Below are 27,008 nucleotides of genomic sequence, written 5' to 3' on the forward strand. Positions count from 1 at the left end.
GACATTTGCAGGTGGTGTTATTTTATACAGTGTAACTCTCTTTCCATCTACTATGTGTAGCAGTAGCTTATCATGACTTCTTCTGCCAAACCAAATGTTGAGAACAAACTTTAAGCAGATTTAGAGGTTGAGTGACCCTGACAGACATCGTCAAAAGATTTACAGCTTTACTGCTACATTGTAACCAAACGTAAACACAGTAAGACCTACACTTTCACTGTCTGGATTTCTGGTGTCAAAGCTGTTTTGGGAAATGGGTGTGCTGACATTTGTACATATTAGGGTAACACTGCTGGTCAGAATCAGAGTTTAAATGTGTTTTGAATCAACCATGTGAATGCACCCTGGCTTTCACAGACACCTTTTAAATACTTGTGTAGGATGCTGGTCTATTAAGTCTCCAAGCCACTGAACTTAGACAACATTTCTCTTGAACTGAAATTAACATTGAACTTTGAGTTTTATTCAACATTCATTAAAAGGTTCTCTAATAAGTTCCTTGAGATGTAACCAGTTGTAAGGTAAAAACCATGAACAATGGCTGTTGTGTGCATTTAGGCTGATAAAACATGATTAGGTACAACACAGGATACTACTGTATTGAAATTATCAATAGGAGGATGTTGACTTTGTTGGATTTCAACATGGTAATTAGCGGTTAATTAGCTATTGGTTGAGGCCAGTATGTTTCATGAAGGTAAGCAGAAAAGGGCGACATGGATGCTTCAAAACACAGAAAACATAAATTCTGCCTAACCTACACAACACATGGGCAAAGATACACTTAAAACATGAACATGTCCATTCCATGTATCTTTTGTCTCTCCCATTTTACTTTATGTTTTTTATATTTATTAATCCTTTATTAGTTTTCTCCTTTTTTTATATCTAAGTTAAATGTTATGTTTTTGTAGTTTCAGTGATTAAACCTTTTGAACTTACTGACTATGAAATTAAAACAAGCAAGCTATTACTATCCAAAACTATAAATAAATAAATGAATAATTTTCTAATTGACCTAAAAGATACTGTAGCTTAGCGTCATGGTTCAGTACTGCACTTGATTTTTCTGAATTGGCATTACATGAATAATCTGAATTGAACTGAATCCTATTTGGTAATAGCTGTCTCGGATAATGTAATGAAGATACTGTAGCATAGCTGATGAATACACATAATGCAAAATAAAAACAAAAGCTTCTTGTCACCTGAGCAGAAATGCAGCATTAAAGTGTGAAGCATGCGTTAAAAGGACGTTTGTGTGATACTTCAGGATTTTCCTTGTGTGAAATTGCCACGTTTTACTCTCTGGTAGTTTTTGTCACTATGGGCAAGTGTTGAACAGTTTATGGGGATCCACTGTGGGGCATTCACAGCTTTGCTGATTTAACAACAAAACCTCTTTCTACATCATAAGAAGTGAATTGCTGGAGAGTTAAAAAATAGCTTCAGACACCTTCAAGGTCGCAGCTCACACAGATAAATGTTGTGTGTTGCCAATGGTCTGTTTAAATGTTGTGTGCGTCAAATTGCAGGCTATATCCTAAGCCTGTTACAGCTAAATGGAAAATGTGTGAGTTTAGAGAGTGTTGTATAGTGTAGGGGTGTGCATGTGTGTGAGTGTGCATCTGTGTATGTCCTCTGTCTTTAATCTATTTTAGTTTTCATTTCCTTTCCAGGCCTTTCAAATGATCCAGGGCACCAAGACAGAACCCCAACCTTCTCAATATTTTCACTTAATTTTTGTAAGTTATTTTCTTGCTTCCTTTTTTTCCCTCTAATTATTTAACTCACTGCAGTAGACTTCAATAAATGTGGCATGACAATGCTTGTAAATCCTAAAATACTTCAAAGAGAATGGTTACTGCATACAACTCCATAGTCCAAGCAAAATTAGCACTGCACGTTTCAGGAGAACATTGAAAAATTAATAACCAGCTCTGAATGGTAATCTGTCTCCTCTTTTCATTGTGGAAAAATGTGAGAATTTAATGTGAGGAAAGTTTAAGATTAACTGAGGGCTGGTTATTTTTGGAAATTTTAAAATTCTGCCTAATAGTTTCAACATTTAGTTACACAAGACAAAGCTATGTTACATAACTATTTGATTAAAAAAATCTGAAATCAGACTCATAACTGTACATTTTAATTCAATGAATTTAAAATGCATCCACTAGATATTTATTTTGAATGTCACAAAAAATACTTCCAGATTTGCAAGTTCTTATAGAAAATGTATAAAGTGATATATTAGTTGCAAAAAGATAATTGTGTATTCATGGGCCTCATACTTCCATATGTCAATGCTTCGATAAGCTACATTAGATTTACTTTTTAAATCTCTTTATATTTTTTCATTAGGATTGCACGTTTCAGTCTTAATGAAACAAAATCCGTAATTTATTTTCCTAAGTCAAATCAGAAAAAGAGGAAGAAAAGGGGAAAAAAGGACAAGACATAAAGAAAAGACATATACTCACTGTAAAGAATGGACAATCAGAACAAAACATGGCTCAACAGTGGTACCGCTGGATTGCCTACATTCTGGATTAGCTTTAGCCTAGCCACCAGCTCATGAACACCTACGATGTCGGCTATATCTTGACATAAACATTAGTTGTGAATCTAGTATATTAAATGATTTTGATGGTTGAAATAATAGTTCTATTGTGATTTTTAACTGATAAATTTGATGACGTTAACATTCATGATTAATCTCAAAAACTTTGTGGTTGATTCATGGTTGTTTGCTTAGAATTTTTTTTTTTTCAATTTAGGTAAAATTATTTATGTAAATTTAAATGATACAGGTTAGCAATATTTACTTGTTTTTTCTTCTTCTTGTTTAATGGTTTTTACCATTAAACAACTTCTGGATCAACTATAAGAGAAATGTCCTGACACTGATGAATAAATGAAGGATAATGATATCAAAACTGCTTGGTCCATCAATTTTCAAGTGGGAAAACTGCACAAATTAAAGAAGAACTACACAGTTTCTAAGAACAATGGGTTTGCCAGGAATAGAAGCTGCAGCAACATGAGGAGATAAAAAAGAAGCAATTATTTGATGGATATTTTAATTTTTAAATGTCCTTCTGGTTATATACAATGTCTTACAATCGAAGCAATGTCAGTAAAAAGAAATAACTTTAAGCCCAAACGGGGATAGTGAGTCCATGTCAATAAGGTCTACTTATCATTTTTGTTTATTCTTCAGCAAAACTTGATACGCCACCTCTGCTGACTTAGACACAAAGGATTACTGTAAATGCACATACATTAGTTCAAAAATGGGGAAACAGCTTTATCAGCACAGATGTAAATTATTTTATTTTGCTTAACTCTATATTTTAATGCAGCATGTCATATTAAAAAGGACATACACTTGCAAACTCAGCTGCCACTTTTCTTTTATAATGTGAGTGGACACCTAATATATACATCGGCACAAACCCCAAAAGACATAGTTGTCACTTGTGAGGGTACAGCAGTACCTAAAGACATAAAGATGATACTGAGCAGAATTTTCTTTGATGAGAGTTTTTTTAACGGAACAAACGGAGAAATGGACATACCAAAGTTTTTACACTGGCCTCTCAAACGTTCAGTCTGTACAGTGTGGCTATATCAGCAAAAATATGCACATGAAAAATAATATTTTGAAATAGTGTTTGTAAAAACATCAACCATTTCATCCCTTTTGTAAGATTAAAGCTTTGTAAAAGCAGAAAAAGGATGTGTGTCTGTTAGAGCAGATCTGTTTAACAGCAATGCCAATAGATATGTTTAAAAAATATATAAAAAATTCCATTTTCAGGAAAATTGTGCTACTTTCTTTTAACCTGGACTTATTTGCTATACAAATAAGTTCAGATAGAAGATAGTTCAAAATGGTGTACATAATAAAAACATATTGCAATAAACAAGCAAAAAAAAGCATTAAATTACAGTGGCAAAATAAAGTTTTGAAAAATTGGAGTCTAGTCTAAAAGTAATCTATTTTCCCCTTATTTATCAAAGGTCACGTCAAGCAAGTATGTTTTTAGCCTTGGTTTAAAGGAATGCAGTGTTTTGGATATTATGCAGTTTTCAGAAGTTTGTTCCAGATTAGTGGAGCATAAAAACTGAATGCTGCTTCTTTGGTTCTGGTTCTGGGGATGCAGAGCAGACCAGAACCAGAAAACCTGAGAGGTTCTGGAAGATTGATACAATCACAACAGGTCTTTAATATATTTTGGTGCTAATTAGCCACTCAGTGATTTATAAACTATCAGAAGTATTTTAAAGTCAATTCTCTGAACTACAGGCAGCCAATGTAAGAAAATTATTAGATAATTTTACACGTGTACAATTACGCTCCTAGCAGACCTATCCTAAATGTGAAGCTACTTGCTGTATAATTCCTGCTCTTATTCACATCCTTCACAAGCACACTACCTAAACACACACTCACTGAATACACACGGACACAAAGATCGCCCAGCAGGCACACCCATGGGGCTTGATCGGTAACCGGTCATACCCCATGGGTGTGCAGAGACCCCTTTAATGATGTCATTACTAATTCAATTTGACTAGGAAGAAGAAAATGGGAATAGAGAAATGTGCATGTGTGTATCTACATGCACTTGTGCATACGGTGTGTGGGGATGTGCGTGTATATATGTCAGAGAGTAGCTTCATGTTTAGGACAAGACATAAGCAAATTAGGAATTGATGCATCAGCTGTTTAATAAAGCAGCTCTAGAGTTTGACACGAACATGACTATAGTCAGATACGGCCTTTGTCTTTAGAAAGGGTGAGGTTTTAATTAAAGGAAACCCATTTCTCAAGAAATTAAAGGATATTAAATATTTGTTTTAAAAGATAATCAAAACATGTTAAACCATTTCATTTTATATTTTAACTCTGTAGTAGATGCTGCCTTTGTGATTCAGTTTCAGTGTAAATTGCAAAATGTAGATAGCATTGCGATCACCAACCTACAGTTCAGATGCCTGTGACATACAATTTCTTATCATGTAGTTTTGATGGGTGGAGTGTGGGACTGAATTTAGAGCAACTGTTCCTACATGCAGTAAAAAGTACCGTTAACGAAAGTGCTACATCAGAGTTTGAAGAAACAAAGCAGACATCAATCAATTTGATGCTTGTTCCTGAAGGTTATACACATTTTCCTGTCAACAAAGGTGGAAGAGCATATCAGTGTTAAAACTCAAGGAAGGACAGTTTTTAGAGAGGTGAGACGATACACTGTCGCTGTGCCTGAATACAAAAGAGACAGAGAAGAAGTCGTTTGAAATAGGCAGGTCAAGGAAAACGGAAAAATGTCTAAAATCTGTCATTTTTTCTACAGCTACATTTGTTGACTGTGTAATTTCAAGAAATCAAACTGCATTAACGTTTAATGGCAGAATTTTATGGCCATAACGGTGTGCATGAACCACGGTTTGGTACAAACCCAGGTTATAAGGTCACGGTTCTGTAAGAGTGCAACACAACAGATAAAGGGACAAAGGTATTTTCTTCTTTTCTCTCTCTTTTTAGGGAAACAAAATCCTCCCAAAACTAAAGCCATTTTAATAATTGTATCTAATTTGAATCAAATATTGCCCTGCAAACAAGACAAGTTCTTCATGTCATAAAAAAATATCAATAAAAGTAACAAGCAACATTTGAGTTAATTTTACCTTAACTTGCCATAAAAGGTAAAGTAAAGCAAAAATTAATAATTTGATAGGAAAACTCTAAGTGGTGCATGATTGGGCTACTGGTGAATCTGTGTCTACAGGAATAACTAAATAATTGGTATATTATACTGAGTTAATTGGTAGTTACAAGATATTACAGAACTCAAAATTAAAAGACATAATGGCTTGCCATAATTCCACCACGGGCATCCTACTGCAATTACTATGTTATTTGAAGCTTAAACATTTTGTGCAATGCTGATTAAAAACAAACAGGTGGATGTTTAAACTGGCAAGAACTGCTTCTCAAAATCTCTTTGTAAAGTTATATAGCTTCAGTAAGTAAATTGTGTACAAAATTATTTTTTTTACATATTCCAAAATTATTTAATTAAAACACACTTATTTGTTTTGCTGAAAAGCTACTCTTAAGTTAGCTTTGTCTTATTTTAAGTGTACTGTACAAAGATATTTGCACTAGAAACTAGACATAACTACTTGGTAAGATTTTACGTTTTTGAAGTTAAGAATAGGATATTAGCAGAATAAGGTCTAATTCTGTCCTGTCTGCTAAGCCACAAACTCTGTGTGATGTATTTCCTCGTCTGGCCATTCTCTCTCTATAAATGTCAAATTGCAGTCTATTTTTTCTTTGACTCTTCTGCAAACAGTGACAATAGTAAACCTCATTCTAAGAATGGCGCCAAGCACACAGCAGTCATTCTTAAAATCTTATTATATGACAGACTTTGTGAATGAACAATAAAAAGTGGTTGAACTTCAGTCGAAGTAAAAAAAAAAAAAAAAGGAAAACAGTTACAACTCAAGCACCTAGCTGTTTAGCATCTTTCCACATTCAATTTCATGACACGCAGTCCTAAAAGGGAAGGCATTCATATATACTGATGTGTGGCTGTCCATCTAAATTCACTTGTCCTTTTTTATTTCCCCTGGTTCTCAGATCCATCTTCTCGTCCCCCTTCTCCTCTCCTCATTGATCAATTTGTCATCTTCTCACCACCTCATCCTATTTTCCCTCCGTTCACCTCTCCGGCTTTGCGTGAGGTCAGGATAATGGTACTAATTTGCGTGTATGCGTGTGCTCGTCCCCTATCTGTCCCCTACTGGCAGTGACACTGCTGACCTGCGCATACTGCTGTGTCAACAGCAGCAGCTCATACTCAGATCACAGATGACAAAAACCTCAAGGGGCTTTAACAAGATAGTTTACACTTACAGAGAATGTGACAAGAAGGAAGTTAATATCCATGCTGTACTTTGCTGTTGCTTATGTTGCTGTCAGGGATGAATGCGTTAAACTGAGAAAGAAGACGTGGATGTGGGGAATCAGCACCAGTTTATTGCAGCGCAGTGACAGGTTTAGCCAGTCATTTTCATACGTTCATTATCTGGGAGGGAAGCTGTGCTACTCCCTGCACCAACATTTATCTACTGTGAGTAATTACACAAAAGGTTAGCTGATGGAGGTGATTTGAAACCAAATGAAAATCTCATCTCCTTCAGATTATTGATTACAATTTGTTAATTCCAAAAGCAGAGAAAGTTTTTTTTTTTTTTTTCGTAGGAGGTATTTTCTTTAACTGAGGAAAAGAATAAAGTGTGTAGAGCAAAAACTAAACATGTGAAGTTGGTTGTAATAGTTAAAAAGAATAGATTCCTATTACAATCATTACTTATTTCCTAGTTTGTTTGTTTTTTTTGCTTTTTTCATCACAGCAGCCAAAAATCATGAAGAGATTCATGTAGTTCTACGAAGGTGCAGATTTTCCGTTAGTGTGGTTAATCTTCAGTATTATGCCTCAGTGTTTAAAAGTTAAAAGACTAATGTAGTGTGTCCCATTTCAGCTGCTACCAGCAGTTCGACTGGATTTTAAGATTAGTTACATCCAGAGGCGTCGTTCTCTCAAAACATTTGCAGAATTCATTTGGACATGCTGGCTTTTATGACATCAAATAAAACAAGATGGATGCAGTTAAAGGTCTCATTTATTTTGGTCAGTATGTTGTTTTATTTGTCGAAGTAAAACGATAAAATTACAGCCCTGCTCTTATGTTTTTTTTTCATGAGCATGTTATAGCCTACACTTTTTTTTAATGCATCAACTCACGTGGTTTTGACCGCACTTATACTGTATGTCACGATTTGCATTAAATTGTGACAAACTGAGTTTCATTTATCCCATACCCTCATCTTCCTTTCCTGTCCAGATCCAATCAGGTACCATCTGTCTCTTCTTTTTTATTATTTTTTTCTTTTCAGTTTTCCACATAAAAAGATGCATCATCTTGTGCCATGAAACAATTTGAAATCTGATGATTGAGCTTTATCCTTAATCTTGTATAAATAAATTAGAGAATGTATCTTACTTTTTATTTTCCATTCATCTTTGTGATAATATTTAGTCTTAACCACTTAGTGTCAAAAGACCCAAGTGGTACAGTAAGCATTTTGTCTTTAAGGTGTTTCCCCAGAATTTTCACTTTTGCATACATTTTTTGAATATATGGTTTAGTTTTGGACTGACTTCATTTTTAGGTACATTTTTAAAAAAAAGTTTTAGCTCATTGTACTGAAATCTTTTGGAAAATTGTTGTTTTTTTTTAATTGTGCTCTAAAACACCAAAACACTTTTTCATGTGCTGGAAATCTGTAGTGATTGTAGTTTTGATACATTTTTAAAAACTGCACAAAAACAGATTAGCAGATGCCAATTTGTGTATATTATAGAAAAATAATCAACCTTTCAAGTTTTTCTTAAAAAAATAATCAAGAAAAAATATTTTGTATGTTAAAACTGTCTATGGGGTTAAAAGGTGTCTGAGAATTCTCAAATATTTATTTTATGTTAAAAAAGTCACTCTGGAAAGTCTTTTTTTTTTATGTCCAATGGACTCAAGTAAAATTGAGCACAAATAATCACTTTTGCAGTTTTAACTCAAATATTTCTTACTTTTTATTTTCTTTTGCACTGAAACTGGCCATTAAAAGGTTAAAATGAATATGTGTTGTGCATAGTAAGGACTGAATTTAATTATGGCAGTCTTGTTAGCCATTTTTGAAAAACCCTGTATATTGATCCATAATATTACTATAGTATTCTTTTAAATGACTTTTTGTATTTACTATAGTTAGATTAGGCGACTATGTTTAAAGATGGATGAAACAGAATCTGAAAATACAAAACTTTGAGTCAACTTGTGTTTTTTAGCAAATACATTATGTTGCTATACTGTTGCTTTTAATGCACAAATATTCAGAACAGACACTCCAAACACATACTGTAACACCACCTCTGGATATGTTGGAAATTGTTGATTAAAGTCCTGTTATTGATGGGCAACAAATATGAAATAAGATTTGCCTCATTCTATTGATTTACAAAATACTCTTTACTTGTATTAACTCCAAGGTAGATGTCTGGGAATATTATGCCCAATAAATGCAAACCTGCTGTCAGCACCTGTCTTGCTTTGCTTCGCATGAAAACAAGAAACCGCTGACGACGTGCACACTAAGAAGTTAGAGTCCAGGAATTCTCAGTAAGCTAAAAAGCCTCTCTGCTCAAGCAAAGAAGCAGGTAAAGTTGAAGCAAATACAGAAATGTGACGGTGTGTAAGAGATCATGGACCCTATAGGAACATGCAGTTACAGGATTTCAGATAGAACTGCGGAGAACAATTTAGAAACTTTCAGAACAATTTCATGAGCCACATCTTTATTATATCTTTTGGTCTAATCCAAAATATTTCAAAATAAAAGATAAAAAGGTGAAAGGTTATAAGTTGGCATCCTCAATGGGCTGTTGATGTTTTTTCTCTTTTGTGACTACAGCCAAAGAGCATCATATATGTCTGTGTGGGTCTACTTGTGCATGTTTTTCTGGGAAATAGAAGAGATGTCAGCTAAGATAGGAAAATCTTTTCACAAAAGTTTTATTCTTGCAGACAGTATGTATTCCAGCACAACCTCATGTTGATGATCTGCATGTTTAGCTCTTTCAAGGAACTGGCTTAGTTTTCCACAACTTGAGTCACCTCATTGTGTCAGTGTAGCTGTTGGTATTTCGTTCTTCCTCTCTTTAATCTGACTTTTTGAGCCGGATCCCAGCACAGTGAGACGGTTTAAATGCACAAATCATATTATTTATCTCAGTATCTCTAAAAGCAGATACCCTAATTTCACCAAATTAATTTGTTTTAAATAAAATGCTTTACAGAGGAAGCTGTGTGTGTTAATACTTCCTAATCCCAATCAACTGATTGGCACCAGCAGAGCTGAAAAATAGAAATCAGACACAATTTGGGGAGACTGCAGCTTTATACCTTTTATGATGAGTCATAATTTCATGTGTGACAATTTCCACTGTGAATAATTCCAGGCAAAGTGTAACTTCATCTCTTCAACCCAACATGTAACAGTTACAAAGTGGGATTTTCAAATAAAAGTCAAGACCGTGGACTTACAAGGCAGCTGAGTACTTTCTCCTCTCCTCTTCATGCTTTGTATATCCAACACTAAGATGAGCATAGGAAGTGCACTGCTGAATATTTTGTAGGGAACCTAAATATAGTGTTTCTGTCATTAAAATGTTACCGCCAACTTTTCAGTTTTATCTTTTGCAAAAGGAGATTTTCAGTCTTAACTGAGTCAGTTGAAATTTGACAGATTTAAGTCGTGACTTTACAGACTAACTTTTCTCTAAATAGTTAAATAAAATATTTTAAAGATAAGCAAGTTTCTTCCTAGTTTACTGTAATTTTAGAAAATATTGAAAATTGCCACAATCTCTGCAGACACTTCCAACATAAATCACTGGGCCTGAAGTTGATTTTTTCAGTGAAATAAATGTCATTTTCCAGACAATGTGATTTTTTATAATTTGCCAGGTATCTCTTACATTACTCAAAATTGATAAAACTGTCAAAAAGAAGCAAAAGTAGTCACTGGTAATTATTAAGACACAACTGACAGAATCAGAAAGACTCCCTCTGGTGATTTTAGGGGTTTTGGTGGCTCTTCTGTCAAAACAAAAGCAACAGTAATCCCTTCTGCTGCAAAAATAAATAAGATTACACGTGTACAAATTTGTGCTGTAATTTTATCTTTAACAATGAGTAGTTTTTTAATATACAGGTATGAAATATAGAGCAGAATAAACACTAACTAAACTTATTAGTAGTTTTCGCATCCAATTTGCACAGTCCACTGCTTTTACTTTCTTTCTGTTCATCATCCACTAGCATAACCAACTGGTTATTAGTCAGCTTTTCTGTTAAGGGAGACATTGTCTTCTTAAGAAATACGTCACCTGATTCTCTGTCCTTTGACTGAACCATCCCAGAGAGTGTTTGTAGTGTTTATTTCTGATGATGGGAAGTAAACAAAGGTGCTCCTTAAAAGGCACTAGGTTCAAACCCAAATCCTGCATTCGAAATTAGCCGCTATTTGGTTAATCGGTGGGTCATCTTTTAGATCTCTGGAAGAGGTTGTGCTAGACTTTCTAAGTGTCTGTTATTTTGACAGATGGCATAAAAAATAATCTTTTTTTTACCCACCAGTTTTTAAATGATCATGACAATCAATAGAAATTTGAGTGAATACTTATTACTTTGTTTAATAAGTATTCAATAAACTGAACAGAAAATTCACATTGTACCGCCACACATCAAGTTGATATAATTTTTTCTCCACAATGACAAAAACCACTGAGGGTAACTACATATAAACTTTGAAATTAAAAAAACTGCACTTAATTTATGAGCTTTTCATCTGTGGTGGCCTTGATGTATATGATTTTGCAACTTCCTCCTGGGTTGCATAGACTTGAATTGCACACCTGCTTGTGCTAAATCAAATTTCTCAGGGTTTGATGTTGATCTGGAGGATGAATATGCACCCTGCTACACTGGAAACTGGAATTGCAAGCACCACTTCAAGCCAAAGTGTTGCAGCAAGACTTTCTGAATGAGGGAAACTCCTTATCTCACTTCGATCCAGCAGTGGTTCAACTTCACCAAACTCGAGACCATCTCAAAGATGACAGATGAGAATGTTTTTAAATCATTTAGTTAAAGGGTAAAGCTGAGGTAATTCTTTTCCTCAGCTTCCTTGCTGACAGTCATGTACAAAAGGAGCAGATATGACAATTCACACCCACCCATTCACGAGGAACTCTCTTCAAATCAAAAACAATCTCAAACGTGGTACAATAGGACCCTGTAGTGCAAAAAGGCCTTGAGTTTTTATTAAAAAAATAGTCTTTAAATAATTTAACAATCACAGATTTTTCCAAAAGAGAAAATCTGTTGTCACACGGTAAATGGTAATGAATTTACTCTGAATAAAGCTTTTAAACGTCACGCCAGAAAAACGTCAAAGTGACAGAACATTTGATACTTGGACAAAAACAATAAAACTATTTTTAAAATTAAAAACAACTTCAGCTTAAATGCTCTGACTATACCTTTAGGCTTGTTACAATTTTTTTTGTTTCAAAGTTTCTACAGGATAAATGACTGAATGTAATGACAGAATCATATATCACACTATTGACACATCTTATTGATGAATTTAATCCAGTTGTGTTAATATCAGGCGGTATTTAATTGTACTGTTTTTTCTTTACCAGGTGTGATCTTGAAGACAAACAAAAACAACCACTTACTGACATATCACATCCAAACAATCCACTTACAAACAGAAAGCAGATATTACATTCTCAGCGAATGACTTCCTTCCATTTTCACCAAGCTGTTATTGATTGTTCCTTAAATGCTAGTACTACTGTCGGCTTGTACCAGGAAATTGGCATCATATTGAAACTGTCACAGCAAGGGTGTGTTTCATTTTAGGCCCAGAGGGCATACGGAGTGATGCACAGGAGGAATCAATTTTCAGCTGCAGGTATTGACTGGTTTCTGTGAAAGTGTTAAAGGTATTTCTGCCTCATCAATTAGTAAAGTAGATTGTAGTTAGTCTGCTTGGCAGAGTGGCTTAGATATAAAGCTTTTTTCTTACATCAGGGATACTTCCGAGAGATGGAGACAATGTTTTTCAACAATTTTTTTGTTAGAGTTGTTAAGACAAAAGTCTGGATCAATGAAATTGTAAAATTATAAATACATTTAGCTGGTTCAGTACCAGCTAAATGTCTAGTACCAGTAAAAAGTACCAGTATTTTCAAGTCACTTTTTCTAAGTCAATTCAAGTCTAAAGTCTTTTGTTCCAAATCAAAGTAAAATATATGTCATGCAAAAGGTTCTTAACGGAAACGAGCAACTATTTAGTCAATTATGAGGCAATTTTCTTTTTGTTCAGAAAATTCTGTTTAACACATAGAGAGAGTGGTATTGTTTTTACTTCTACAAGCAGAGACCAAACCATTGTATTACCTATTACACAATTTTAAGCTGACATTTAAAACTCAAAAACCAAAACATTTGACAGTTGACTGGTACACTCCTCCACCAAACTTTCTAGGCTTGACTGCCAATCTGCTACATGTTGTTTTGTGTATAAAACAGAAAGTTGGCATTTTAGAAAGTCATGGGATGGAAACTGAAGGGGTGCTGCTGATTACTCTTAATAAGGCGATGCTTTTATAAGAGTACATTTGGCATGCTATGAGAATAGAGTAGCAGGTATGTTAGACAGCAGATTGCAGGCTAGCTAACCCAGACAATAGCTACGCTAGCTAACCAGCTAATATTAGCTTTTTATCGTTGCCTTACAAAGTGTGTAGTAAAATATTTTGAGTAATATGCATTCTTACTTTAAAAATAGTTTTTTTACTCGGACGGAGTTTATTATATTTTTTACTATAGTCTTTCACAACTGTGAACATCTGTTCTTTTAAGTTGACCTTGACTTTAAATTCATCGCTACTAGTGCCTGAAGTCAAACTGCATTTGTGATTTTCCTAAATTTCTAGCTGAAAAAAATATTTATAGATAACAGTCACTGGTCCTGCATTTTTTAAAATTTTTTTGCTTTTTTTAAATCACAGAGTTTTGATGGTCTTAAGAAAGAGTTTCTTGAATATTTATAATATTTCTTTAATATTAAACTGTTGAGGTGTGAAAAGTGTATTAATTTGACTTCCCATACACATCCCTCCTGAAAATGTCCTGTGGACAATGTAGTTTATTTTTACCAAAGGTTACAGCGAGTGACACTGACATTGTGTACCGGCAGGTTAATGAGAAGTGAAGAAGCAAAAGAAAAGAAGGCATGGGTATAATTTAGAAGTGCCAGTGAGGACTGACCTTCTTCTAGTAGGGCCAGTAAAGCACTATACCTGAACAATGTTTTGTGTGAGCCCACTTATTCTTGAAAATAACAACAAAACAACATAAACAACAAAAAGACTGTTACCCATAACATTTGCGCTTCAAAATAATGTTGACTAAAAACAAGCTGAATATTTTTGTTCATGTGTTGTTAAATGTAAAAAGGAAGTCAGATTATGGAAAGTCAACATCGCTTCTCATTCAATTTGTGCCTCAATATGCAGGGTTCACAGAGGACGTAGCTGTGAAGTAAGAATATTACAGATCTATGAATAAACTGAGAACACGTACCTTAACCACATCCACATCTGTGGAGGCGCAGGTGATCGGCTCGTCCACCTCCCTCACCTGCCCATCTGTTTCCACTGTAACCACTTTAATGGGCACTGCTACACGTCTACCTGTAAGAATGGCTGTGTTCACCACCTCTGTGTCCTACAGGAGAAAAGATGAACACAATTTTAACATACTATTTAATCCAGAGTCATTTCTACCTCATCTTACATCATTTACAGAATTTTTGTTTATTGTAGCTGTAAATTACTGATACCAAATAATATTCCCAAAACAATTTTGTCAAACTATAGTTTTGACAAACGTGAAGCCTAATTATATGTTTAACTTTCCTTTGTGGCAAACTGCATGACACATTTCCAAAAACTGCAATCTATTTCCAGTTAAAATTCAGCATCAAGTGGGTGGGCAGCAAGGCATGATTGATGAGGATGACAAATCCAGAAGAGGAGACATGAATGAACAAGTGACATGGAGCAGGGGAGAGGTTTAAAGGAAGAGAAAATCTGAGGGAGGGGGCAGAGAAATGATTATAAACCTCACAATTATTGTAATCAGCATGATTACATTTGATTAGATCCTTACAACAAAAATAGCACAAACAAACGGGCGCATACATGCAACTCAGAACACCGTGTGCCAGTGTCGATCTTGATTATTTGGCATTGCATCTCCAAGGGGGCCTTCATCCCCGCCAACACAAACGCCAGTCTGATTACAGGGTATTTTGCTTGTCCTGTTTCTCTGGATAGTATACATAAATCAATGTGTGTGCGTGTGCGTTTGCAAGTGTGCATCACATTTTACATCAGAGGAATGAGAAACATAAAATGACAGAGAAAGGTGCTATTCAGAATGGGAAATTATAAAGAGTTACAAAAATACCACATTGATTGCAAGAGCAAAAAAAGGAAATTAATTGGTTCATTGTTAACAATTTGAACAGGAAGATGTGCTGACTCATCAGAATCAATGCCTCCCTGTTATTGTTGGTGTCACAATAAAACATCATGAAGTCCAGAGTCTCATCTTTTCTTTCTTAATATCTCCCGTGTCACTTAGAACGGGGTTAGGCCTCAGTGAAGTCAGCATGATGCTGTCAGTCCCTGTTTTTGCATCTGGTGGAGCTGAGTGTCTGTCCAAATATCTGTGTTCAGAATCACTAGGATGTAGTCAATATTTGTTTCATTCAGTCTTAATTTCGGGAAAAACTTTACACATAGGAGACAGTCAAAACAAATCCCAAGAACCAACAGAAGAAAAAGAAAAGTCTGGCATTTGGAGTAGTTTCAGTTATAAAGTGAGGAGCATTCTACTAGATTAGATGGACAGCTTTAATTCCATTTGATAAAGAAGGTTTTGACTACAAATTTGAAATTAATTAAATGTCCTAAGTTTATTTCAAAAAGAATTGTTTAAATGATCATGTGCAACAGTTTGCTTTGCAGGAACTACAGTAGATGATTCACCAGAGACTTTTGCTTCTACATTTATCAGCTGCTGTATTCAGCTCTCTCTGCTAGTACATAGTGGCATTATCCTCTGAGAGTTTGGTCCATATTGCCATAAAAGTATCATACATCTAGGAGACAAATGTCCTGCTCCACTACATTGCAAATCTGATTGGAACTTGTTGACATGATCCATGGAAGTAGCCATCAGAAGGGAACACTGTGGTCATAAAGGGATGAACATGATAAATGATCTGATTTTCTGTAGCGCTTTTTGTGTCACAGTGACCACTCAAAGTGCTTTACATTAGAGCTACATTTATCTAGTCAATCTCACCAACGTGCACATATTTTTATACTAATACACAGATCAGTAGACAACTTGGGGTTAAGAGCCTTGCTCAGGGGCACATCGACATGTAACGGGAGGAAGCTGGAATCGACCCACAACTTTCCGACTCACTCACTACTCTACCTACTGAGCAGCGGTCATCCCATGATCAACTGCAAAATGTTATGTGTAGAAAAACTGTTCTTCACATTCTGCCAATGACATGCAGTTTTAGTAGGAGCAAAGACACAAAGACACCATTTCAGGGCACAGCAAAAAAAGTCTAGAAAAAATAAAAACATGACAAAGTCAGCAGTGAATACACACTCTCCCTTGACACACACGCAAAAGTTTAAGCACATGTGACCAGTAACAACCTGTCTAATGCCCGATCCTTCTCTGCCACACACACAGCTCTGTGACCTTTTCATAATGAGATCTCTCGCTCGTTCTCACTCAGACATACACACACACTTTCTTTATCAGTAATTCTTAGTTTTCTCTCCGCTTCATACACTCTGCTCAGTCTTGCTTGAAATCAAAATTAAAGTGCTGTCCAAACATGGGTACACTTCTATTGGTTGCTGTTGAGAAAGAGGTGAGAAGGAGGAGCGGAAGAAAGGACAGAGAGGCTTTAATGGGTGTATAAAGATTAAAGATGGAGCAGAGCTGAGGAGGACAAAAGAACCAGAAAATATAGACACAGGGAAGAAATAATTACATCATTTCGAAGATTTTTTTCCAATTAAGTTGAAATGAGTAGAGGAGATAACTATTTAAACAGACATGTACGCATTTATTTTTATGTATTTAATTGTTTCTATTTTTAAGCATGTACATGTTAAAACACCAGCAAAAAGAGATTAGCGTGCATTTTCAAATTTTCTTGCTTTACTTTTTACTGTCAATGAAAGAGAAATTTATCTCCTTTTAGAGCATTGGTTGTCTCAGTTGGATATTTTAAACTTTTCTGAACAGTTTAAAGAAATACCTAAGAGTAGAAGTTTTCTCACTTATTGTAGTGATTTCCATATCAATCTTAGACTTGGACTTAGACTTAGACTGACTTTATTGTCATTTTGCATGCACAGGGTGAATACAGAACGAAATTTCGTTGCATATGGCTCAGGACAATGTTTTTGAGCTTTCAATGTTGTGAGGTTACTCCAGAATAAAATAAAATACAGTATAAAATATGGATATAAATATAAATATAGAATATAAAGTGCAGTAATGACAGTAAAATATAAGTTATTTAGCTCTGTACATGTGCAAGGTATAAAGTGGAGACCAGATTTTAAGTACAGTCCAGTTAAGAGTTCAGCAGTCTGATGGCAAGTGGGAAAAAGCTGTTTCGGAACCTGGTGGTCCTGCACCGGATGCTGCGGAACCTCTTTCCAGAGGGCAGCAGGGAGAACAGTCCATGGCGGGGGTGTGAGGGGTCACTGATGATGTTTCGGCTTCGGGACACGCAGCGCTGGGATGAAATGTCCTGAATGGAGGGAAGGGGGGCCCCGATGATCCTTTCTGCTGTCCGCACCACTCTCTTCACGTTCTTCCAGTCGGAGGCGCTGCAGCTTCCACACAGAGAGGCAGCTGGTCAGAATGCTCTCTATGGTGCTTCTGTAGAACGTCTTGAGGATGGGCGGGGGCAGGTGTGCTCTTCTCATCCTCCGCAGGAAATACAAACGTTTCTGTGCCCTCTTGGCCAGAGACGTGGTGTTCACAGTCCAGGTGAGGTCGTTAGTGATGTGCACCCCCAGGAATTTGGTGCTGCTGACCACCTCCACAGCCGAGCTGTTGATGAGCAGTGGAGCGTGGCTGGGCCGGTTCTTCCTGAAGTCGACGATCATCTCCTTCGTCTTGTCAACGTTCAGGATCAGGCTGTTGTCTCTGCACCAGTCCACCAGCTGCTCCACCTCCTCTCTGTAGTCCAGGTCGTTGTCGTCTCTGATGAGGCCCACCACCGTTGTGTCGTCCGCGAACTTCACGATGTGGTTGGTGGCGAACCTGGGGACGCAGTCGTGTGTCATCAGAGTGAACAGCAGAGGGCTCAGGACGCAGCCCTGAGGGGAGCCTGTGCTGAGGGTGATGACATCGGAGGTGTGTTGTCCGATCCGGACTGACTGAGGTCTGTCGGTGAGGAAGTCTAGCAGCCAGTTGCACAGGGGGGTGCTGAAGCCCAGGTGTTCCAGTTTTCCTGCCAGATGCTGTGGGATGATTGTGTTGAACGCTGAGCTGAAGTCCAGGAACAACATCCGCACATGAGTGTTCTTCTCCTCCAGGTGAGCCAGGCTCAGGTGTAGGGCAGAGGAGATAGCGTCCTCAGTGGAGCGGTTTCGGCGGTAGGCAAACTGGAACGGGTCGAATGTGGAGGGGAGTCTGGAGACGATGTGTTCTTTTACCAGCCTTTCAAAGCACTTCATCATGATGGGAGTCAGTGCCACAGGCCGGTAATCGTTGAAAGAGGTGACTTGAGGTTTCTTCGGCACCGGAATGATGGAGGCAGTTTTGAGACAGGCTGGCACTGTGGCTTGGTCCAGTGAGGTGTTAAAAATGTCTGTTAGGACACCAGCCAGCTGACCTGCGCATTCCCTGAACACCCGCCCAGGTATGTTGTCGGGGCCTGGGGCCTTCCGTGGGTTGACTCTTTTCAGGGTCTTCAACACATCGGCTGTGTCCAGGCAGAGTGCCTCCTCTTCCTGGTGGGGAACAGTTTTCTTTGCCGGAGTACTGTTCAGTGCCTCGAACCTCCCAAAGAAGTTATTGAGTCCATTTAGAAAGTCGGCATCAACTTCACCCACTGGGGGGGAGGATGGATTGTAATCTGTGATCGCCTTTATGCCTTGCCACATACTTCTGGTGTTGCTGGTGTCGTGGAAGAACTCCTGTATTTTTCGACTGTGGGTTCGCTTTGCTAACCTGATAGCACGGTTCAAGTTGGCTCTCGCTGTCCTCAGTGCCTCCTTGTCGCCAGACTGTCGCCAGATCTGCTCTGAAAGGAATATTTTCTTGTAGAAATTTTCTAAAAGTAATACGCCTGTGTATCACATAATATTTTTCCCTTGGGGAAACACTTTAACCAATTGAAAAACATTAAAATCTAAATTTAAAAATGCTAAAGTTACATTTACTTTTTTTTAGGATTTGTTATACACAGTTTAATAACTGTGAGACAGAAACTCTTGTCGAACAAAACAAAACTTTTCATATTTTGGAAATACAGGTGTGTCTGGAAGCAATCTGACCTCTCTGGTGACCTGTGTACCCTGCCTCTCACCAAGTAATTGCTGAAGATGGACACCAGCTCTCCTGCCACCCTGCAATAGTAAACAGGTGAAGACAGTGGATGGATGGGATTTTAAACACCACTGAAAAAGAAAATCAAAATTTCAAGTATAATTTATGTATTTTGTTTGTGTCATGAAACAAAATGTTAAGCAAAATGTGACATTAGCAGCATCATGCTAGTCCATAGAAATTTTGATTATGAATTTTACACTGAAATATTTGCAAGGGACTTAAGTGTGATGCAAACCCCTAAGCTTGGATAATAAAGGTTTTTAAAAAGTGAAGAAAAAACAAATAATAAAAATAATATTCTATATCCTCAACAGAAAGGTAAACATATAATCAAACAGTACTCTTATTTTATTCATATATTTGAATTTATTTATAAATCAATATTATTTTATTATAAACATAATTTCTGACTAATTAAAGTGTATTTTATTGGAATGGTATTTTTGTACAAAAAGTAAAATAACTTCTTTGCAACTTTATCTTGAAATTGAAAATTTAATTTACTGAGCAAATATGCAGACGTGCTCAACCAAGAGTCTGAGTTTTTGACCAAATGTAAATAGAAGACAGAACTGAAATTAACATTTGACTTTACTTAGTAATTATGAAAATTACAGCATGTAGATTTGCTGTTGCGCACTCACTCTGGCTAATGGTGACAGCCAGACATTAACCTATGACAGCTGCCTCGTTTGAATTTCCCCCAATCTTTCAGCATGGGGTTGAAAAAAACCCCATGCTTATGGGACATTTATTATTATAAGACATTTTAAGTTCCTTATTAACCCCAAATGATCATTGACCTCATAGAACACACACACACGCGCCCCCCCCCCCACATATATATATATATATATATATATATGTAGGGGTGGGCGTGTGTGTGAGTGTGTGTGGTATATTCTGTATAAAGCAATGCATTTTTGCTTGAGTTTATGTTTTTTCTGCACACCTGTGCGTTTGGGTGCAACATGCAGGAGATTTTGCAAAACGGAGGATACCAGAAAGGGAAGCACACAAATGTTTGTGTGGGGGTGGTTGTGTGTGTGTTCATTTAAAATGAATTGACAAAAATGTGTGTAATACAGGAAAAGTCTAGAAAACGTTGTTCTGCCCTGTGATGTTTACTCATGCATGTTTCTGCTGTATAAGGTGTGTGTGCAACTCGAAGTGAAGCAACTAGAGCGAGACCACTATGTGTGTGCACGCACGCACACACATAAAAGGGTTGACACTGTGAAAAAAATGTAGCCTTTTGCTTTTCTGCAAAATTAGATTTCATGTTAGTACAGGAGCATGTAAGCACTTTTCTTTCTTTTCCTTTTTATTTTTCCATTAGGCTATCAGCAAATTTCTCCCTTCTCTTTCTCTTTTGAACACTTGCACAGACACACACATTCAGAGATTTTTTTTTCCAGTCAAAATGGCAGTAGTGACATCAGCTCTGTGGTTTTGTTTCTTGTAAAGGCACAGAGACATTAGGACGCTTCCTCTCTCTCTCTCTTTTTCTCTCTCGCCCTCGATCTCTCACATACACGCACACACTCAGGGATGTGTATCTGCCTTATCTACTTTTCTGTTCATTCCTTAAACTGTCAGGTTTCTCATTTGGAGGAAATTGCTTGGAACATATACAACTCAGAATCTTCCTTTGTTCACACTGTGACCTTTTCACTACAGTCTAATAAGCCAAGCAATGGGACCCTGGCCACACAAAGTCTACTGCTACCTCTGCTGCTGTATAACGCAAGTAAAATAAAGTGATTTGAGAAGAAAGGAAAACAAGACCAATTATTCCCCAACAGAGAAGCAAAGACTGTTTTTCAGAGAATTTGGAATACCTGTCATCTAGAAGGGAACAGCTTTTGCAACATAAATTTATGGAAGCCATAGTCCTAAGTATAATGCATTTAGAATATGCACTGCTTCTTTCATGTTACAATAAAGCAGTTTATTGTATTTTATTTTATTGTATTTTAGAATGCAACAGACTAATACAAGGTTGTGCATAACTCTTAGGTGAAAGTGAAAGATTGTTTTCAAAAACATTTTATGGATAAACATCTGAAATGTTTGCATTTGTTTTCAGCTCACCTAAACATAAGGCAGTGTCTCTTATAAAACACGATCCTACGTTTTGAATGATTAGTCCATCTGAACCAGGGGTCTCAAACTCCAGTCCTCGAGGGCCGCAGTCCTGCAACTTTTAGATGTGCCTCTGCTGCACCACACCTGAATAGAATAATTAGGTAATTAGCAAGGCTCGGAGAACTGATCTACTCAAGGAGGAGGTAATTAAGCCATTTCATTCCAGTGTTTTGTACCTGTGGCACATCTAAAAACTGTAGGTCTGCGGCCCTCAAGGCCTGGAGTTTGAGACCCCTGATCTAAACCCAATTGCAAAATATGACATTTAACATAGACTGGTAACATTAATAGGAGAAGCAGTAGAGCGTGGTTACTCATGGTCCAATGGTGACTCTAGAAGAGTTGCAGATATTCAAGGCTCAGGTGGGAAAATTATCTTCATAGAACAACTATTTATCATGCACTCCAGAAATCTGACCTGTATGGAAAAGTAAGGAAAAAAAGCCATTGGCAAATTAAAACATTAGGAAGTCCTGTTTGTGGTTTGCCACAGGTCATGTAGGGAAATATTAAATATCAAGTTGTAGCTCTAATCAGTTTGCCATCAATATAAAAAACTGGATGTGGAGAAAAAAAAAATAACACTAAATATCCCTAGAATGCAACATCTCCATGGTAACACATGGTGGCGGGAGTATCATGCCCGCCACCATGTGGCCACCAATGATACATTGGAAGATGGATGGAGCTAAATTTGGGGTAAATCTCACAGAAAACCTGGAGCAGTGGTTTACTTTTAAGCAGGGTAGCAGCTCTAAAATCAGTGACAAAAAATATAAAGGTTTTAGACCAGAGCATAATCCCGCATTAGAATGGCCCAATCAAAGCACAGACAGATATCTGACCATTAATCTGAGGGAAAACCGATGTCTATACATACTAGAAATGTATTCTGGCTGAACCTAAGATGTTTTGTAAACAAAAGTGAGGCAACATTTAATAGGCAAAGCATAAAACCACAGTAAACAACAAAGTATGTGGCTGTATAAGAAAATCTGAAGACGTACCGATTTGTCACTGCATATGACAGACTATGGAGCCCTAAATGCAGCAACACAGTAATGCATACAATGTTGATGTGTTTCCCCACAGTAAGAGAACTCTGCTTCAAGTTAAAAACATCATTTTATTAGCCTTTGTAATACAAGTACTATACATACCTTGTAAAAACTAGAACCACAAACGGCTGTAAAAATGCACTAAACTCTCTACATCTATTGACAGACATAGCAATTAAGTAATTAGGCAAACTGCTAATGGAGAAATTGACTCTTTTACCACTTTTAGCAGGAAATTAACAAATTGCCTGCAGGAAGAGAAGAGTGGTTTGATCCAGACACAACCTTTGATTCATTATGTAGTAATTGTTTAGAAAACATTTCTCTTTAGTGAATGCTTGCCTTATTGAATGGCAGCAATCATCTTCATTTAGTGTGGAAGTTTAACTTATTCCAGTTTAAAAATATGTTAGAGAGCACCACACTCGTCATATATTATGGTTTCTTATGCTTAAGGATTCTTTCTCCACAGTTCTACTCACCAATTTGATTCCAAATAAAAGCTAACACCACTAAAACACCTTTTAATCTAAAAAATAATTATTTAAAAAACATATCTTTAATCATGTAGTTTTATAAATTAAGAAATGAATCTACATCTTGAACCGAAAGATCACAGCAGAATACTTGTGACTTGAACTGATATTGTAATGACAGGCCTGTGAAACAAGTCAGTTTTGTTCACTAAAATAAGTAGTCATCAATATCCATTTAATCCCCCCTATCCATTACTTCAAATACAGTAAAAATCACGTGTCTATTGCCAGAGGTTGCTTCAGATGGTTTGGCTAGAAATGTGGGGAGAAAAAAAAAAGGTTATTAAGTATGAAAAAGAAGACGTGCAGAAAAATAGAATCTAAATGAATAGAAATGTATTTCTTTCCTAATTATTAACAAGAAAAAAGTTTTATATTGTGAACTTTTGAAAATGTCTCTCAAGTTCTCTCTACATCTTTTACTTTCTTTGAAAGCAACCATTTGCTTCTTTTTAGAGTTCTGCCATTTTATCCCATAAACCATGGCACAGGAACCCCCTGAGCAACCTAAGCAAAAATTAGTCAAACGCTTCTCCTACTGTCTACCTTTCTCTTTCAGCACTACATTTCAATTATTACATTCCTGAAAACTGTTTGCTTGTAGATTATCTACTGCATATGTCCTGATTTCCAGTGCCTATTTGCATTTCTTTTATTTAAATCCCCATATAGTTGCTGCAAACTGCATTATTTAAGATCTACTGGCACTCCAGAGCTTGCTTATTTCACCTCAGATGAGGCCGCTGAATTTGCATTTATTGTGTTTGCATTGCCAACACACCTCAAGGCGATCAGCAGCACCAAACCATAAAAGGAATCATAAAATGAGACAGATTGCAGCAAGGCGAAGAGAATGAAAGAAAGATGTGAACAAGAAGTATAATAGGGTTTGATATTGAAAAGGAAGTGAAAGCTGACAGGATAAGTAAAGAGAAAGATATTAAAAAAAAGCCAAGTGCAAATATTTAAGACAAGATTGAAAGAGGTTAAATGAGAGAAAGAGAAAAGGTAAAATAAAGGTTGGGGAGTGACAGAAACAGATGATGGTGCTGACACCTGGGCGTGCTGCCTAGACTAGAAAGATGTTTTGTGTGCGTGTGTATGTGTGTGTATGATTTGTCAGGGATAAATGGCTATTATCACTATGACAATGTTAATTACAGCCAGACTATTAGGCTCTAGGAGTGCTGCCTCATTTATTTGGTTGTAGAGTTGTGTGTAGATATGTGCATTTCTCAATGTATGTCTATGCAGATTGTCTTTTGTTGAGTGTTCCTGCAAGTGGGGGTGTGTTTTTGTGTGAAAACGAAAAAAATCTCATCTATGTTAGACAGAATGATTACTCAAAATAAAGTGGCGGTGAAATGTTGAAATATTTATTGTGATTTATGTGACTTCCGACTTATTGTGTAAACTGAGTAGGAGACATTTCGGCTTTTCCACTTGAGTTATTTTTGGACCACGCTTTCAAAGTCAGAAATTATTAGTAAACATGAAGAGGAAATATTATCCCAACTCATCTTAAAAACATTTTTAAAATCAGGAACGCAAATAAAATAGAATAATAAGTAGGGTTCCCTATATGGGATCAGATTTTAGTTTAATAATGATGTGGCTTTATTTTGGAACCATAACAAAGCAGAAAAACCACATGAACTTCTTTGGATATTCTTTAAAAGATTCTAATACAGTGCATCTAAATGTAACTGAATTGTGTTTATTGAATGTTTCACCTACTAGTAAAACTATTTAGACAGAGTCCAGTACCTCACTTTCTTATTGCACTTTTCTCCGAGTCCATTTCTGGTGACTCAAGTGTATTCTTAGCCTCTTCACCTCTGCGACCAATTTCAAGCCGTCTCTTCCTGCTCCACCTGCCTGTCGGACATGACACTAATTGGAGCTCCTAATGAAGTACTAACAAGTCTGTGGGGTATCTGAGAGTCAATTGCTCCATTCCTGGGTCAATCAGGACACACCTAACCTTTGTCATTCCTTTGCGAATACAAACAGGGCAAGCAAAGGTTGCATCCGCACAAGTAACACTCAAACAGCCTTCACACCCACAAAGTGCTATCAGGCCTAATGTTTTTCTTGGAGACAGCTGAGATTAGCATGTGTCAATACACAAGTAATTACAGGCAATTTGCAGGAGTGTGTTAAGACTTTTATGCAACATAGTCAAGGAAGATGCAGGTCAAACAACGTTACTATCACACACTTCTCTTTGTTTGTTTAACCATATAGGATCCTATTCAGGAGAGGAGCTTTTGTCTTTTAAAATGTCTGGGTGGTAATAAAAGGGTTAAAAAAGAAAATGCAGTTCAGGAAAGGTTATACGTTTGATGAACTGTAAATACAGCGCCTTGCAAAAGTATTCATTGCCCTGGAAATTTTTAATATTTTATGATGATTCAACCACAAATGTAATATTTTATGTGACAGGCACAAAAATAATTGCAAAGTAAAAGGAAAATATTCACAGTTTTCAAATCTGCCATCAGAAGTCACCTACTCTTTAGGCAGATTCCTTAATCTTTCTGTAAAATTACAGTTCTGTAAAGACCTCAGGGGTTTGGCAGGGAACATTCAGGAAAAGAAATGCCAAAAGAACAACAAAGAATGCTACATAAAGGTCAGGCATAACCTTTTGGAAAAGTTTAAAGCAGAGTTTTTGTTAAGAACCAATTCGCCAAGCTCTGAAAACTTATAAATGAGTCATTTTTAATTTGTTTACAACAGAAGGAATATGGCAAACGTTCACTTGTTATGGCAATACTTTACAGTTCTAACACATAAAAATCTTGTAGTGTGACATACTGTAGATCTGTATTCAGATCATTTTGGTCAATAATTTATGAAGCCAACTTTTCTGCAATCACAGCTCCAAATGTTTTGGTGTATGTAAATACCAGCATTACACAGCTACGTATTGAAATGCTTGGCTATTCATTGCAAAAATGCTTGACATCAGTCAGATTTAATGGAAAACATGTGTTGGTAGTTATTTTTTTGTTCAAGCGTATTTACAATTATTTTTAACTCTGGACTCAAAAAGAGTCACTCACATACTTTCATCTTAACCATTCCATTTTAGTTCTGGCTTACCAAAGCATGATACTGCCACCACCAGTGGGCTTGGTTTTTCATCTGACCTTTCAGACATTTGATGGCACTTCTTATATTATTGGTTGCAAACTGAAAGCAAGACCTGTTGCTTTCTTCATGCCACTCTTCTATAAATAAAGGATGCTGGCTGTTGATTAATCTCCAACAAACCTTTCAGTATTCACAGAATTACACATATGTAGACTATATTTATTTTGTAGCATTGCATTGTATTTAGGGGTATGAGGAGAAGTCGGAATACAAATTATTGCCACAGTTTTCAGTTTTTTAATTCAAATATCATTTATCCTCTCTTTACACTACACAACCATCCATTACGTATCACATCAAATGGGGTGCAAATAGTTTAAGATGGTACATTACCACATTTACAGAGAGCATGCTTTTAAAGAAATTTCAATCCATTTTAAAGAGGAAATGTCTGGACTCCCTACCATGAGTTGTCTCACTCACAAATATCTGAAATATAACTTGGGCGTGCCGTGGTGGCGGAGGGGTTAGCGGGCCCCCCATTCTGGCAAACGTGGCCTCGACGCGGCCATCGCGGGTTCGACTCCCGGACCAGACGACGTTTACCGCATGTCTTCCCCCTCTCCGTCCCCCTTTCCCGTCAGCCTACTTTGAAAAAGGGACACTAAAGCCCACAAAAAGACCCCTTGCAGGGCAAAAAAAAAGAAATATAACTTAACACGGCTGACATTTTGCTTTCCTTTTCATAAATTAACAAGATGAGAAAGCAAAAAGAGATGGAAGA

The 27,008-nt window shown here is 36.7% G+C and overlaps 1 protein-coding gene across 2 annotated transcripts in view; it reads right to left on the reverse strand.

Annotated features, from left to right (window-relative positions):
• LOC114154939 (transmembrane protein 132C) overlaps window positions 1-27,008 on the reverse strand; it is a 266,375-nt gene that overhangs the window by 23,680 nt on the left and 215,687 nt on the right. For both annotated transcript variants that reach the window (XM_028034466.1, XM_028034465.1), the window contains one exon: window positions 14,296-14,439. In XM_028034466.1, coding sequence (XP_027890267.1) covers window positions 14,296-14,439 — 144 coding nt within the window. The remainder of the gene's footprint in view (window positions 1-14,295; window positions 14,440-27,008) is intronic.

Source organism: Xiphophorus couchianus, chromosome 12, assembly GCF_001444195.1.
Source record: "Xiphophorus couchianus chromosome 12, X_couchianus-1.0, whole genome shotgun sequence".
Classification (NCBI taxonomy): Eukaryota; Metazoa; Chordata; class Actinopteri; order Cyprinodontiformes; family Poeciliidae; genus Xiphophorus; species Xiphophorus couchianus.